The sequence below is a fragment of the Xenopus laevis genome, chromosome 8L (assembly GCF_017654675.1).
Source record: "Xenopus laevis strain J_2021 chromosome 8L, Xenopus_laevis_v10.1, whole genome shotgun sequence".
NCBI lineage: Eukaryota > Metazoa > Chordata > Amphibia > Anura > Pipidae > Xenopus > Xenopus laevis.
Genome location: NC_054385.1, coordinates 92,236,589 through 92,253,393, shown reverse-complemented (window position 1 = coordinate 92,253,393; position 16,805 = coordinate 92,236,589). Strand labels below are relative to the sequence as shown.

Below are 16,805 nucleotides of genomic sequence, written 5' to 3'. Positions count from 1 at the left end.
TTTAAATGATTTTTACGTATATAAGGTACGGAGAGCCAAATTACTGAAATGCCCCTTATTCAGGAAACCACTGGTCCCAAGCATTCCAGATAACAGGTCTTATACCTGTATGACTATTTGTTACCTCTTTGTTTCACCCTAAAAATATTTACAGATCGGCTTTACCCAACTGGTAGTGAATATATTCCCTCACTGATGAATGAAAGAAGTTTTTTAAATAATAATATATGCAGGTGTATCCAGTGTCAACTGAACCTTCTAAGACCCACCTGACAATATGAAACCCAGGGATTAGTTTCATGCCAATTAGATGTAACTAAAGCTAAATAGTACAAGAGTCCTATAGACCCACGGCCAGGCACGCTCTATTTAAGGGGCCAGGGAAGTGGAGCTGAGCCAAAGTCTAATGGGACCTGAATCCGAAGCCACAGAAAACAGCCGAAGCTGCTGTTGCCTAGGAGTAAGAAGACTACCTGCCAAATCTTGAAGGTAAATTTCCACTGACATAAAAAAAAAATTTTAATCCCTGGCAACAGTGTTTTGTTTTTGTTTTTTACTTTTATAGGGGGAGAGCTGTGACAACCAATGTTTTTTTTGTTTATTTTATTGGGGGCCCTGACCACCAATGTTATTTTTTTTTTTTCATTTTATTGGGGGCCCTGACCACCAATGTTATTTTTTAACTTGGCAGGGGGGGGGGGCTGGCCATCAGTGTCGCACATTTATATGTGGGCTGCTTAGGGTTGCCACCTGTCCGGTTCTTGGAAGGGCTGCCCGGATCAAAACTGCCTTTCCGGTTTTCCAAATTAGGAAAACCAGACAGGAATCCCTATGATTGATGCAGCGATTGGTCAATTGCCAAGTCCTAGCCCTGCCCCTGACATCACAACCCGCCCCTGTATGTCATGGCTACGCCCCGGGTTAAAAGGTGGCAACCCTAGGGCTGCTTTTTAATCCCAGTATGGCCCTGCCTATGGCTGGAAGATAAACAGCTCATGGCACCAGTTTGTTATTTTACCCTTGGCATTTGCTAGCATTTCCATATTAACAGTGTAAGGGCTCTTACACATGAGCGTTTTGACCTGCGCTCCCCTGCGTTCCGTTTTTTGGCGTTCAGCCGCAGGGGAGCGCAGGAATAGACGCAAGTCATTATTTGAAATGGGGCTGTACTCACTCAGGCGCGTGTAGGCGCCGAACGCAGGTTCAGACGCAATATGCTGCATTTTTCCTGCGTTCGGCGCCTACACGCGCCTGAGTGAGTACAGCCCCATTTCAAATAATGACTTGCGTCTATTCCTGCGCTCCCCTGCGGCTGAACGCCGAAAAACGGAACGCAGGGGAGCGCAGGTAAAAACGCTCATGTGTAAGAGCCCTAAGTCTGCAACAGAAACAGCCCTGAATACATAGTAACATAGTAAGTTAGGTTGAAAAAAGACACATGTCCATCGAGTTCAACCTTTTTTTTTTTTTATATTAACTACCTATCTGCCAGTTGATCCAGAGGAAGGCAAAAAACCCATCTGAAGCCTCTGCAATTTGCCTTAGAGGGGGAAAAATTCCTTCCTGACTCCAAAATGGCAATCGGACTAGTCCCTGGATCAACTTGGTCTATGAGCTATTTCCCATAACCCTGTATTCCCTTACTTGCTTATATGAATGCCATATAATAGGAGTATGACAACCTTTTTTGATTCCATGAGCAGCCTAGGTGGGAGAAGAAAAAACAAATCAGTAGCTGATAAGAGTATAAACATTCCCAGACTAGAAAATAACATTACATTGCAAGAGTCTCTAGGCTGTTTTTGATGCCAAATGCTTCTGCATTCACATCCCTGCAATCCAGCCTCAAAACTGTTGCCCGTTTGCACATATACACTAAGAGGCAGATTGTTGAAAGTGTAAAATTCGAGCTCACCACAGAAAAACCCCAGTGGTCCCTGGACACCCCAGTCCGAACTTGTATACAGCAGCCCTGTGAAAACTATCTCAAAAGAATTGTTTGAGAATTAACAGATAATTGTTATTCATGGGAATATCTTTCCCTGCTATTTACTCCATCCCGAGAGGACACAGGTCTATTAAAAATCATGCAAGCTTTACACTGCTTTTTACGCAATAGTAATTATGAATGTGTGGTTATATAATGTTTAGTAGCAAACGAAAAAGAAAAACATACACAGGAGCTCATTAACCAACCTTACAAGTGCCCCATTGGGACCAGGGCATGGAGCACTTGCAGGTGGCTCTGGTATTGTTGGTGCAAGCCACTTCTTAATGCCACACCTTAATGCTGGCACTTACTACCCCCACTGGGTACAGCACACTGTGAGGTGCAACTCTTTGCACTCCATTCTAGGAGCAGACAGAGATGTAGGAAATAGGAGAAAATGCAGGAAACCAGGGTGCTTTTTGCTCCATTATTTATACTTTACATATAAGCAGGTTTTAAATCTTGTCTTCACCACAACCCCCCAAGCAATGCAGTTAGGATATCCTTATAAGAGCAGTCTTAGGTCTGCCAGAATGACTCACAACCACTTATAGATTCATGCATGCGCATCTGAGTATTTTCTGAAAATGTGCTCTATTCAGGGCAAAGGGAAAGAGCAAGGTATAGAACATAGATTAGTACAAATTAATATGGCTTCACCTACAATCTCCAGTGATGGTTGAACTTAAATTAACATTTCTGTGAAGAAATGTGATTTACAGGTCGCCAAAAGCTGGTGGGTCCAAGAATGAAAATACAGAGGGAACACAGAGAGGAATGGCTGGGAGGTATATGATAGATTTCTGTGGGTTGCAGCAAAGATCAGCTAGCTGTTCCTTTGGATCACGGTGTGGGGGAAGGCTGTAATCTAAATGCTATGGGCACAAGGCCAAAGACTATATTTTTTTATTTCTTAAGTGCAGAAGACATTGCTAGGAGGAACAGAAGCAAAATGAAGACTATACAAAAGGATTATTGTGTTGCAGAGGTAAGCCAAATAATTCTATCAACTAAACCAAGAAGAACACAAGCAATTCAAATATAAACACCCTGATCTTATGTCTTACTCCCCTTACCTTAAGATTGTAAGCTTTTTTGCACAGGGCCCTTCCCTATTGTATTTTAATACTATGCCAAGACTAAAGTGTGTATCTGCTTAAGTAAGATGTCATTGTTTGTATGTGTAAATTGTTATGTTTTCCCCTTATGCTGTAAATCACTTCAGTAAACAATGGGACAATGTATATACAGTAGATAATAGAAATCATATTATTATAACAGGTGCAACCTAACCAATAAGTAGATACAATTCACTGGTTTATCCTATAAAATCTGTGGGTAAGTGGGTTTGTGCCATACTGAGCATAGGGTTGCCACCTTTTCTGGAAAAAAATACCGGCCTTCCTATATATTTATCTTTTTTTCCCAATTAATAACATTGGGATCAACCATCATTTTTACCGCCAGGCCGGTTAAAATACCGGCCAGGAGGCAACCCTACTACATATTCATCCTGGACAGATTGGCAATTTTTGGGAAAATATATATATAATAATGTAAAGCTAAAAAGAGGTTTAGATTTGAAGAGCAAATTATACAGTTTTATTTCAAGTAAATTCTTGTTAAAGGTAGGTAAGTTATTTCAGATAATATTGACTAATACCTGTTTGCACAAAGAACCAGCAAAATATCCTGAATCATGGGGTACCGGGAATATAAAATGGTGCCTGTAATCGAATCTTACACTCCAATTCAGACAAAAGAACATCATAATTGAGTCCACAGCAGGCAAGTGAATTAATAAGGGCAACCATTGAGATAGTCTTAAATAGTCATGATGGATAACAATCAATTTGTATAAATATATTCTACCTGCCTCTTTTATGTGAGTTCCTGCTACATACAGCATCTCCATGCAATCACATTATTGCTAACCTGGCTAGAGGCCAACCGGTAGGAGCATTCATTTGTCTAGCTATGCCCTCGTGTAGAGCTTCCAGTATAGTGAATGGAGTGTGGCCGAAAAGGTATGGACTAGGGGGCTGAGCAAGGGGAGATTGGGGGCAATAATTGCTTTTGGGCTATAGATTCAAGATAATGAGGCTTTCCAAATCACTGGAATTAAAGGGGTGGTTCACCTTCACCTAGTATGTTATAGAATGGCCAATTCTAAGCAACTTTTCAACTGGTCTTCATTATTCATTTTTTATAGTTGTTTAATTAATTGCCTTCTTTTCATTCTCTCCAGCTTTCAAATGGGGGGTCAGTGACCCCATTTAAACAACAAATGCTCTGAAGGGCTACAAATATATTATTACTTTTTATTACTCGCATTTTTATTTAAGGCCCCCTCCTATTCAGTTTCTCATTTAAATTAATGCATGTTTGCTAGGATTATTGGATCCTAGCAACCAGAATGCTGAAATTGCAAACTGGAGAGCTGCTGAATAAAAAGCTATATAACTCAAAAGCCACAAATAATAAACAATGAAAACCAATTGCAAATTGTCTCAGACTTTCACTCTCTACATCATACTCAGAGTTAAATTAAAGGTGAACAACTCCTTTAAGGGAAAATTGATCATAATAACCTGTAAAATGCCAATTGTCCAATGTTTATCTGACTACAGTAGAACCCCCATTTTATGTTTTTCAGGGGACCAGAAAAAGATTGTGTAATATCCAGCAAAATGTAAAATCAGGGAAATGTATTATGCATAATATATAGGTGGGACCACAACAACAATGTAAAATGAGGGAAAACTTAAAATCAGGTGATGTAAAATTGAGGTTTTACTGTAGATGAGATTATTAATTAGGTTTTTCTGACCAGAACTTCGAGGGCTCACTTAGTACCTGGTCTATCACCAGCTTATAATACTGACACCGTTGCTGCTAATAAATGAGCAACCACATACAAGGTAGACTTTTAAATTTATTTCATTTGGAGAACCAGTTCCAAAGCTAGAAGCCCACCCATGCTGCCATATGTACAGAAGGTAAAGGTGAATAAAAAAGGGGCTTCAGTTGTACCTATAGTCTCCTTACTCCACAATAAATCAACATGCTTACAAGCATTTTCTCGCTTTTCTGCCTCAATTGCATCCCACTCTCTACATGTGGGGGATTGTTATTTACAACTTTGATTTTACCATTATCAAAAGGAGGTGTCCATCACTTGGTTGCCATGGAGATGACCAATAGCATGCCTGTGAGTAGGAGTTTCCATCTGCCTGTGAATGCAGCACTGACCTGTCTGGTAGAAGAAGCAGAAAGAGCAGAAATGCTGATCTTGCGCAGGGATGTGAAGGATTGATGCTGGAACCGGAAAACGGAGAGATATGTAAGTTGTGTGCCAAGGTGAAAGGATTTGTGCATTCTTGCTTTGTTTAGTCCCGACTGTCATTGTATATTAATGAAAATATAGGTGGGTGCCTGGAAGCGATACCTGGCTTGTAACCAAAGTGTGTTTTTTATAGACATTAGCAACACACATGGGTGCAAGACATATGCAACATCCTTTTACCTTTCAGTGCTGTCAGATAACATACTCAGAGGGTTAAGCAGCAATGCTGCATTTTAATACAACAATCTGACCACAATCACAGTGGTTCAGTAAAAGTCAGACACTGATAGTGGAGGGACCTCAAGCTGACAGGAGGGGGTTATATAGGGCTTTGTGGGATGTGAGCAGTTAAAATTAGCCTTGTTGATGATTTGTATGTGTAGCAAATGATTGGCAAACTTGACTGGGTACACAGTATGAGTTAACCAGTCATTCTGCTGTCTTGCCGATTAGAAAGAAATCTCAGTTTAAAAAGCTGTCTTTTCACATTTCTAGCACATTTGTATCCAGGCACTGAAAGAATAAAATAGAGCAACAGCAGGTTTGTTTTAGAGCTGTACAGAATGTACTGGAGAATTGCTTATTTCTGTTAACCTTTCTACTGAGCTAGTATACCATCTAATGTCGTTGTAATGCAGGTACAGTACAATTGCACTCTGTAGGCTAATCATTTCTATTGAGTGTTAAACTGTAGCCCACACAGTTTTTAAACAACAAAATACAGAGCTTAACATAATTATGTGTCCCATTATTGTATATTATACATATCTACCACGACTTTGGGAAGCACAGAAAAACGTAAATGTTCTTTTTGTTTGAGAAAATGTTTTCTTGACAGTTTAAAGGGTTCAACTGTGCCCTACACACATCAACACATGTACTGTGTCATCTGCCAACCCAAACTAGAATGGGCCGCACTCGTATCTCACAATATTTTAGATCAGACATATGTGGTCACTTTGTGTATAGTTAAATATTGCCTGACTGTGTTCAGACCTGCTTTATGTCTGCAGACAGGGCTGTACCGAGAAAGTGATTAGTAGAGATACAGTGAAACCCCAATTTTACATCCCCCGATTTTAAGTTTTACCTCATTTTGCATTGTTGTTTTGTGGTCCCACCTATATGTTATGCATAATACATTTCCCTGATTTTATATTTTCCTGGATTTTACATAATATATTTCTGGTCCTCTGAAAAATGTAAAATGGGGGTTCTACTGTAGTTCAGATATACATGCATAAATATGATTCAAGTGGTGATCCATTAACAAATGAAATACAGGGGATATTGATACAAAAAGCACTGTCATTGGCAAGTGTTGCCTGTTGGCACTCCAGAGCTGCTGCAAGCCTGCAGCTGTAAAATGTCTCAGCCTCCATAATAGCGTGTAACCAAATAATGGGCAATAGCAAAATAATGCATCTACTAATGTTCATAGAATACACACATATCACATGCGGCATCCCTGGCTTTGTGATAGATATGCTTTACTGACCTCAATAGAATTATTTTTCCGTACTTTTCCATCATGTCCCGCATGCAGCTGTTGTCTATCGACTTGCCTAATGCATCATCCCATTACTGATCTCATTCAGCTTATTTATTGAAAAGGCTAATGTTATTAAAGTGCTAGGAATTAATAAAATAAACAAAGCAGTATTTGATTCAGAAACACATGCTCGTACCACACCAGAATTGGAGAAAAAAAAAAATCATGTTTTAAAGGGGATTTAAGCCCCAAATGAAATACTTTGCATGAGATAAGCAATACAAAATGGATTTAGTTATAAGTATATATATATATATATATATATATATATATATATATATATATATATATATATATATATATATATAGAGTTGAAGCTGAAAGCATTTTATTTGTGTCCCTTTCTTTTTTTTTTTGCAATGTAACTTTTGTTAAATAATAAAGGAGAGTGTAGAAGCTGTGTTCAGAATCAAACAAGTAATACAACAAACGCATAGTTTAGTTAATACCATAAGATCATGGATGTGGCACCCATGTTGCGTGATGGGAGCTGCCGCTTAATGTAGCTGCACATACATGGGTAAAGGAACTCAGGTGGGTAACTTTGTTAATGGGTAAATAATACAGGATTGGCATAGACCTACATCAGGTATTAGAATACATACAGGTTTGATATTTAATAAGTAAGCAAGAGAAAGAGGAAGAAGAGCAGGAGATAAAGGGGGAACAATAACCTTAGGGTACCTAGAGAGGAAATAAGAGCAACACAGCCATTTGCAGTGAAATATTGTTGGGGTGACAGATTTTTGGTGCTCTTGTGATGTATCAGTCCTGCAGTACACCAACCTTACAATACCTGGCTAAGTATTCAACTATAGATTCCAATCTTTTTCTAATATGTCTGGACATCCCCTTAATCATATTTGAGTGTGTAAAGCAGGACCACTTGGTTGACCTGATTTTTCTATTGTGTTAAGGAAGGTGGTTTGACTAATTTCTACTTTCCACTGCATGACAATGCACTTCTTAGCTATAGTAATAAATATTGCTATTGGAGTTCTCATGGCTCTAGTAGGTGCCGGGTTTGTAACCTGTTTGAGTAGCATTACCAGTGAGTCGGGTTGTGTATTTATGTGTGTGATATCTGTGAGATGGTCAGAGATGGATATCCAGAATATTCTTATCCAATGATAGGAACTTACCATATCATAAAATAGGCCAGGGCATGGCTACATCTTGGGTGTTCATCAGAGTATTGTGCCATAAATTTGTATAAACAGGAGGGGGTGAGAAATGTTTTAGTAAAAATTTAAATTAAACTAGTTTATCTCTAGCTCCAACCAAGTATTCATAGTGGAAGTCTAGCATATTGGCCCAGTCAGCTGCAGTGATGGATGAGATGTCCTGAAACCATTTACACATACATGTAAGTTCCATAGGTGAATTAGCTATAATCAGTTGTGCATAAAGTTTTGAAAGAGGTTTAGTAAGCTGTGGGTTGTGACTCCATCCTCCAAGTGTCTGGGTACTTTGTGATATTAGCATGTGCCTCAATTGAAAGAATCTAAAAAACAATTGGGCAATTGAAATTTGTATTTAAAGAGGAATTCAACCCTAAAGTTAAAAAAGCTCCTACCCCCCCTACCCTACATAAACCCCCTCCCTCCTCCCCCCAGCCTAAGTGTTACCCCGGGCAAATGCCCCTAACGTTTTCCTTACCTTGAAAAAATGAGGTCTAAAAATGTTTTTACCTGAAGTGAATCTTGCAAATTACCAAAACTGCTAAACTCATTGCATTTCAGCAGAGAAGTAACGAACAGATTAAACTTATTAAATTAATTGGTTGCACTTCATAAACTCTACTAATGAACTTATTAATTATACTGCATCTAAGGACCTTTGAAAGCGAAGCAGCTATGTATCTGATAAATTGCCTATTGAAAAGAAATGCTAAAACAAATACATTAGATTTTTTTATATAACAATAATTGTATATTTTGCAGCCTCCCAGTCAGTTTTGCTCAAACATACTGAATGGCAGTTGGAAATAGCTATGAGCAGTAACAAAGTGGAAGAAACAAGAAATAAGATACATGAAATTTATCTTGTCATAAGTCATAGGGACATAGGTAATTACATTATATACATACCTGCTGATACCGTCCCATCTACTTTCTTACTCCACCTTTTTTTTTTTATCAGTCAGTTCTCCACTGGGACCCCTATGGCTCCTGGGCCCTCAGCTGTTTCAGGTGGGGGTTTTGGGCTAATTCCAGCGCAGACCACAGAAAAATCAAAATAGGATAGGGACCTCTGCCATTGACTTATACACAACCTCGGCAGGTCTGAGATGCTGGATTTTTCGGATTCGGGCATTTTGCTGCATAGGGCTTTAATAAATTTTGAAAAAGAGTTTTGCCCCAAAAAACCAAACCAGAGTTTAGTAAATAACTAAAGAATAACTGGAGAAACCTTTTTCATTGCTCCAGCCCAGGGCACATTAACAGAAATGGATGGAGAAGGGAGGCCACTATGCAGAAAGACTCTCACATTTCTAGTTTCACATTTCTAACTCTTCTGCCCAGAGCACTGCACTGAGTTAAACTGGGTATATCATGGGGTTTACTGGGATGTCATCTCAATAAAACTGTTTTGTTTTGCTCCAAAATTTTGAATACAATGTTTTACTTGTAGGATGAACCTAACTATGTAGTAGTTATGCAATTTTAACCTTTGTTTTCACAAGAAAAAGTTGTAAATGGACTGGTTTCATAGGAAGTTCAAAGTCTTGATAATATATGTTTATATATTTTTTAACCCAACACATTGAGATTAAGAATGAATAAAATGTTAACAAAGCAAGAAAATAAATGAGCATTGCTGGAAGTCAAAATCATTTGTCATGTATTTGCAATTGTTTCTCTTTAATAAATGCAGCACTGGGTATTGAGTACAGGTATGGGATTCCATTATCCAGAAAGTTCCAAATTACAGGAAGGCCATCATAGACTCCATTTTATCCAAATAATCCAGATCCAAACTAAGATATAATGAATCCTTATTGGAAGCAAACCCAGCCTATTGGGTTTATTTGTGTTTAAATGATTTTCTAGTAGAATTCAGGTATGAAGATCCAAATGACAGAAAGATCCTTTATCCAAAAAACCCCAGGTCCCAAGTATTCTGGATAACAGGTCCCTTACCTGTATTTATTTCCTGAGCTACAGTAAATGCAATAGTAAAATAAACCAAAGCACAATAATTGATATTAGCTGTGTATTTTGGACTGTTTTGCAGGTTTGAATTTATTTACCTTTGTGCTGAAGAGACAGAAGCCACATTACATAAAACAGGACTACAACATAGAGTATTATACAGCCAGAGACACTTGGTGGTGTCCTATTGCATTCTTGGTGCAGACATAGTAAATGTTTTCTATGACTGACTTTGTAGATATTTCAAAATGTCAGAATGTAAAGGAGATTCTTCGGGTGCCACAAGGGAAGAAACAGAAAGGGGTAATCTACCTCCATCTTTGGACTTGATGGAGAAAACAGAACGAAGTACAAAATCTTCCAAAGGCTATTCTGGAATGTTTCTTAGGAAAGGTAAAGAAAAAAAGAATGACCATAATCTATCCAAGGACCTTAAAGTGCATGAGAAAAAGTCAGTAAATAGTTCGGTCACCAAAAAGTGTGAAGGTCTTTGTTTTGAGGAAGCCTCCAACGAGTTTACTTGCAGCTCTTCCATTATGGAGTCCTATCAACTGAGTACCAATAAAGAAGCTAGGTATTGCTTCAGAAAACTCGATGATGGAACATATGCCATGGAGAAGATAGAGGAATCAAATCCTGGAAAAAATGAGTCAATACCCAGGAAGAAGTCCTCAAAAAGATGTCAACAGAAAGGGCGTTATTCACACAAGCCATTAAAAATCTGTTTTAAGAAACGAAGCAAGGCCATTAGAAAGACTTCAGATTCAATTGATGATTATACATCAGAAAACAAAAAACTACATTATACGAACCAATACGAAGGACAAACTTCAGTATCAGAGATTCAAAATGAATCCACACAAGATGGAAAAACATGGGCAACATTTAAGAGGTTGGTAACTCATAAAAAGAAACGGCATTCATCTCTCAAACAGCAATCCCAAATAAACCATGAAACAAACTCAAACAATACTTGTATTCGAAGTGTTTCTAAAAAGAAAAGATTCTCCAACCTAAAGATCTCGTGTATGAACTTCTCCAGAGGAAAGAAGCATGCAACTGGCAGCATGCCACCACAAGATTATGCAGTAGAATCTCAAGAATCTGAGAACAGATATGACTGTAAAAGAAGTGATAACCCACTTGCAATCAAGTATCAACTTCAAAGGTCTTTAGATGTAGAAAATGGAAAAACCGACCGCAATATCGATCAGTGCGTGTATATGCCTTCTGATGAATTCCAGTCTTTACCAAAACTCAAGAGAGTTATGAATCATCTCACACAAGGTACGAATAAAAGAAATTTGCATAAATCACTTAGAAAACCAAATGTGGAAAGTGTCAGGAGCCCTTCTCTGGAAGAAAGGGAAGCCCCTTGTTTGTCAGCCATTGAAAAAGAAGGAATGAAAGCGATAATTAATACAAGGTTACCTCAGTCACCAGTTAGAGAACAAGATTTACTTTGCTGCACAATAAAATGCTCTGAAAATACAGCAAATGTGCAAAAATCTGGAAAAGCTGAGCTGAATGACCTTAAAATGAGCCACAGTTATGCTCCTCAACACATGGCAGCAACTCTCCAGAGTGGCAACATGCATGAAAGTTACAAAAATAATCTTAATGACTGTGAAGTATCATCAGAGGATGATGCCAGAAGCAGTTCTCTGTTAATATCAGATCCATATGAGACACTTTTAATTACAACATCTGCTTCTCTTGTTAAAAAAGTGCTCCAGGCCTCTATCCAGCAGCTGGTTGATGAAGAATCCCCGTTTCAATAAATTCCAGGCAAGGATTAACTACAAGAACTCCTATTCAGAACACATGGCTAATATCCTTAAATTATTTAACCAATTCATATGCATTCTAGGAATTCTGGATCCATTATCTGCTCCCTAATTCAGTACATGAAGTATTATAAGAAATTAGCGATCAAAGTGATTATCCAAGAACTATAGTTTAAATATAATCATTTTATTGTCTCCCGTATTGGGTAATACTTTTGGTAAAATGTAAATAGAGTTGGAAAACGATGTCTTGTTGTTATGTTCAATCATGGTATGTATGTGAACATTCAGCAACTCATTTCTATTTTATGTTTCTATTAGCAAGTGTGTGCTTCTAGCTGCTACTTCAACTCCCTTTGGATAAGGAACCACACACCATATACAGTATTTATAGCGGCTAGAAAAACAAACCTTACCTGCTTCTGGCACCAATCGAGAGGATAGACCTCCAAGTTTTACAACTCATTGTTGAAAGAGGCCAAAGGGTTTTGTGGTCATTTAAAATGCATTCCATATCCTTACAGCACTTCAACACATCAAGAGCACTTCATACTGACAGTTTGTTTCTCAGAGCTGAACATTATAAGTAAATCACACTCTTTACCTACTATGGGAAATTATTTTATAAACCTTTGCTTATTTTGTTACTATGAACAGGCCCTTGGTGCCTAATTATTAACCCATTAGTCACCTGGCTGAAGGGACCAGTGGGGTAAAAAGTTGAATGGGGCCCCAATTTAAAAAAAAATTATCTGTGTATTCACAACCTACAATCAAGCTCATGATCCACCCAAACCCTGGTCACTTCCCATGAACCTCACCCCCTTCAAAACCTGCAAATCACACTTGCAATGGGCCCCTGACAGCAGTAACCCCTGTACCCAGGCCCAGACTGGCAATCTGTGAGTTCTTGCAAATGTCAGGGGGGCTGCTGTAAGTTCCCATAGACAGTCCCTATTTAGTGGGCTGGTGGAGGACTATTTGGGCCTCTGTGAACTTGAAATGCCAGGGCCTATTTTGACTCCCTGTTCAGACTTGCCTGTAGCACTCTGATTATGGAAATATATTGATGCTCAAAACAGCTTTCAAGTACCATAAAAAAGGTTGAACTAGTTGCTTTGCAATGACAGTTGGATATATAAACTAGATATATTTACTTGGTTGTCTGATGGGTCAAGGAGGCTACATATTTGATACATCAGATCTACAATTTAAAGGGGATTAATTAATGTAAACCTACAGGTCCTCTGGGCACTTTTGCGATATAAGTTTTCTATTTTTAATGGTTTCTAAGATATTAGCAGTTTTAGACAGTTATATTTTAATAACTCCGGTTTTAGACTGCTAATACCAGGCTTTCAGCTCAAAGTTTTTTATTGAGATCAGAGTGTCAGCAAACGTGTCCATGCACTTCACCTATTCAGTTAACCATAGGGCTGTTGAGCCAAAAGCCTGGCATTTGCAGCCTTGACCTGCAAATATGTCAGTAAAATGCTATAAACAAAAATGAATGTAAATTGCAACAGTGCTTAGAGAAGCACTCTGAGTAAGTTTACATGATATCATTATTGGGTTTAGATCCCCTTCAATGTATACAACTCAGTTTACAAACAACCAATGATATGAGGCATGCAAGCTGCAAAATTCTTCATTATTACTATACGACTATATCCTTTGTATAAAGCTCTTTTGCAAGATATAATTTAACTCACCCATTAACAGGTGGGGCACTGCCCTCTACATAGCTTGGCAGCGATGTCAGATCCTTTCTCGATACCCACAAGAAATACCATGCACGCTGATGCAGGTGTAGAGAGGAGAACCCTCCACATTTATTGTGTCAATCTGTGTAACGTTTTGGGGACAGACCCCTTCTTCAGACATACAGATCTGCATGCATAGAAGTCCTTTATACACTCATTAATTGCAATAATATTATAACTCCGCCCCATATTGTAAAACATTTGGCATTGTACAACTTCGTGATTATTCAAAAAGTCCTTGTCAGTCTGTGGAATTAGTCCATAAAAACTGAATCTGATTCCAAGGCTTGTAAAATAAATGAAAACAAAAAGTCCAAAACAACCATTATCAAATGTAACAATGAAGTGTGAAACTGTGAAAAGCAATAGCTTACTGTTAACCACAACCAAAACCAGTAATGTATTAAAAAAATACAATCTACTGTCTTACCCTATCCAAGAGCTGTCCCTGGGTAGCATTTTGTTCATTGAAAAAATCTATTAAACAAGTGAAAAACAATATAGTTAATACTGAAAGATGTATTACTGCAAGATTTAGAGATGCAGTTAGGTTCATAAATATTTGGACAGAGACAACTTTTTTCTAATTTTGGTTCTGTACCATAATGAAATTTAAATACACTTGAACTGCAGACTTTCAGCTTTAATTCAGTGGGTTGAAGAAAAATGTGAGGAACTAAAGCCTTTTTTTAACACAATCACTTAATTTCAGGGGCTCAAAAGGAGTTGAACAAATTAAAAAACTAAAAAATAAAATGTTCATTTCTAATACTTGGTGGAAAACTCTTTGACAGCCTGAAGCCTTGAACTCATGGACATCGCCAGATTCCGGGTTCCCTCCTTTTTAATGCTCTTCCAGGCCTTTACTGCAGTGGCTTTCAGTTGCTGTTTGTTTGTGGGTCTTTCTGTCCGAAGTTTAGTCTTCAACAAGTGAAATGCAGCTCAATTGGGGTCAGATCAGGTGACTGACTTGGCCATTCAAGAATATTCCACTCCTTTGCATTAATAAACTCCCGGGTTGCTTTGGCTTTATGTTTTGGGTCATTGTCCATCTGTATTATGAAACGCCTCAAAATCAGTTTGACTGCATTAAGCTGGATTTTAGCATTGAGCAACATTTGGTTGCATAAAAACCAGTCGTAGTGCCAAACAGAGGCTCCTGTAGGCTGCCAGTCCTTATAGGGCTACCTAATAGCCAATCACAGCCCTTATTTGGCATCCCCAGAAACTCTTTTCCATGCTTGTGTTGCTCCCCAAATATTTTTACATCTGAATGTGGCTCATAGGTAAAAGAAGGTTGGGTACCCCTGGTTTAGATTCTACTATGTCAATATGATGAAGATGATTACCCTGATGGCATCTTGCAGAGTTTTCTTTTTTTTTTTTTTAAATAAAAACAAATTTTAATCCACACAGAACAGGCACAGTACAGTGTTGTATATGTTTTTAATGTTCAGTTGACATTTGTTTACATTCAGAGAATAAAAATCTCTAATTTCTTGAACACTGCGTACTTGTCTGACATGGAGTTTTTTAACCGTTAAAAATCAGAGCAGTCCTGAAACATACAATTAAAATGTCACTTCAATTATAACATGCCTTAAATAGTATAAATATTTAGTCTCCTTTTTAGAAATAAGACAAATGTACTTTTGTCTAAAGATTAAGGGATGTTTCTAAAACGTGTCTCATATACTCCAGCTACCTAACGTTTTTAATGATTTAATAAACCGTCATTTTTACTTCACAAAGCACTGTGCAACTTCATTTTTTTTTAGTTTTGGATTACTGCAGCTAAGGAGCTCTGCTTGATTTTGGGCACACACTGAATCTTCATCAGTCCCTCCAGGACAATTAGAGAAGGAAGCTCGGGTGAGTCTGTGCCCTGCCATTGTGAAATTTGGTCACTATTATGTAATAATAAATCACTAAATCTATATAGCAATGCTGTCCAACTGGATGACCACAGCCTGAATGTGGAATTTCAAGGCCCACAAATGTACTGTGTCAGCTAAAGAACAGCATTAACACTTAATTAGAAGAACAGCGCAAATCTATAGTGTTTGTAATAAATCACTATGACTATGATACTGTATATGACATTGACTGAAATGTAAGGACAGTAAAGGGGCTTTATAAATATACAGTATAAACTGTTTTTTATCCCATGTGCTACCAAGCTAATAGGATGAATTATTAGAGTAACAGAAGATTTTAAGTACATCATTATGTGAACTGGATATATAGATATATAGATATATATATATATATATATATATATATATATAAACAGCAAACTTTAAAGAGAAGTGTATAAAAAATAGTGTACATATTACAATAGGGGCATGTTGAATTCATAGTTTCAAGCTTACTGGGGAAAATGGTTCTGCTCAGTATGACAAATCATCATAAGAAGCCAACATACTTAACCATCAAATGCCCAATTCCCTAGGGACAAGAAGGGCACAAAACAATCATATCAAGCCATGAGTAGAGGATGCAAGAAAAAAACTACACTGTGGGGCACATTTACTAAGCTCGAGCAAAGGATTCGAATAAAAAAACCTTCGAATATCGAAGTATTTTTTTGGGTACTTTGACCATCGAATAGGCTACTACGACCTTTGACTCGAACTAAAAAACATTAGACTATTCGACTATTCGATAGTCGAAGTACTGTCTCTTTAAAAAATACTTTGACTACATACATCGGCAGTTTAAACCTACCGAGGTACAATGTTAGTAACTATACAAAAAATTATGCGGTTCGCATCGGAGCTCACCCAGTGATGCTGTGTCTTCCTGGCCACAGCCTGTGCGAGACGCCAGCCACTTCACGCCGGTATTCAATGCAGGACAATCAGTACTCTCAGCACACTCTGCGCCAATCCAGGACACGATGTGAAGGCAACAGCATAAGTGCAAAATATTAGGCTTCACACATAGGTGTGTGTTGAAATAAAGCCAAATATTTTGCACTAATGCTGTTGCCTTCACATCAAGGTACAATGTTAGCCTATGGGGACCTTCCCCATCACTTTTCTAACCTTTTTTTGATCGAAAAAAAATCCTTTGATCGATCGCTTAAAATCATTCGAATCGTTAGTCGAAGGATTTTATCGTTTGATCGAACGATTTATACTTCGATTTGCGCTAAATCCTTCAAATTCAATATTCGAGGGATTATTAAACCTTGATATTCGACCCTAGAT

The 16,805-nt window shown here is 38.0% G+C and overlaps 1 protein-coding gene across 1 annotated transcript; it reads left to right on the top strand.

Annotated features, from left to right (window-relative positions):
• The first annotated feature begins 1,556 nt into the window (after positions 1-1,556).
• LOC108698813 (A-kinase anchor protein 5) lies at positions 1,557-14,974 on the top strand. Its single transcript, XM_018230638.2, has 3 exons — positions 1,557-2,978; positions 5,155-5,333; positions 10,126-14,974. Exon 3 carries the CDS (start codon positions 10,292-10,294, stop codon positions 11,822-11,824), a length of 1,533 nt encoding a protein of 510 aa, XP_018086127.1. The 5' UTR covers positions 1,557-2,978; positions 5,155-5,333; positions 10,126-10,291; the 3' UTR covers positions 11,825-14,974.
• Positions 14,975-16,805: the final 1,831 nt, after the last annotated feature.

Bases quoted from the DNA above. Each gene is read 5' to 3' on its own strand.
- LOC108698813 (XM_018230638.2), top strand. From the start codon at position 10,292: ATGTCAGAATGTAAAGGAGATTCTTCGGGTGCCACAAGGGAAGAAACA.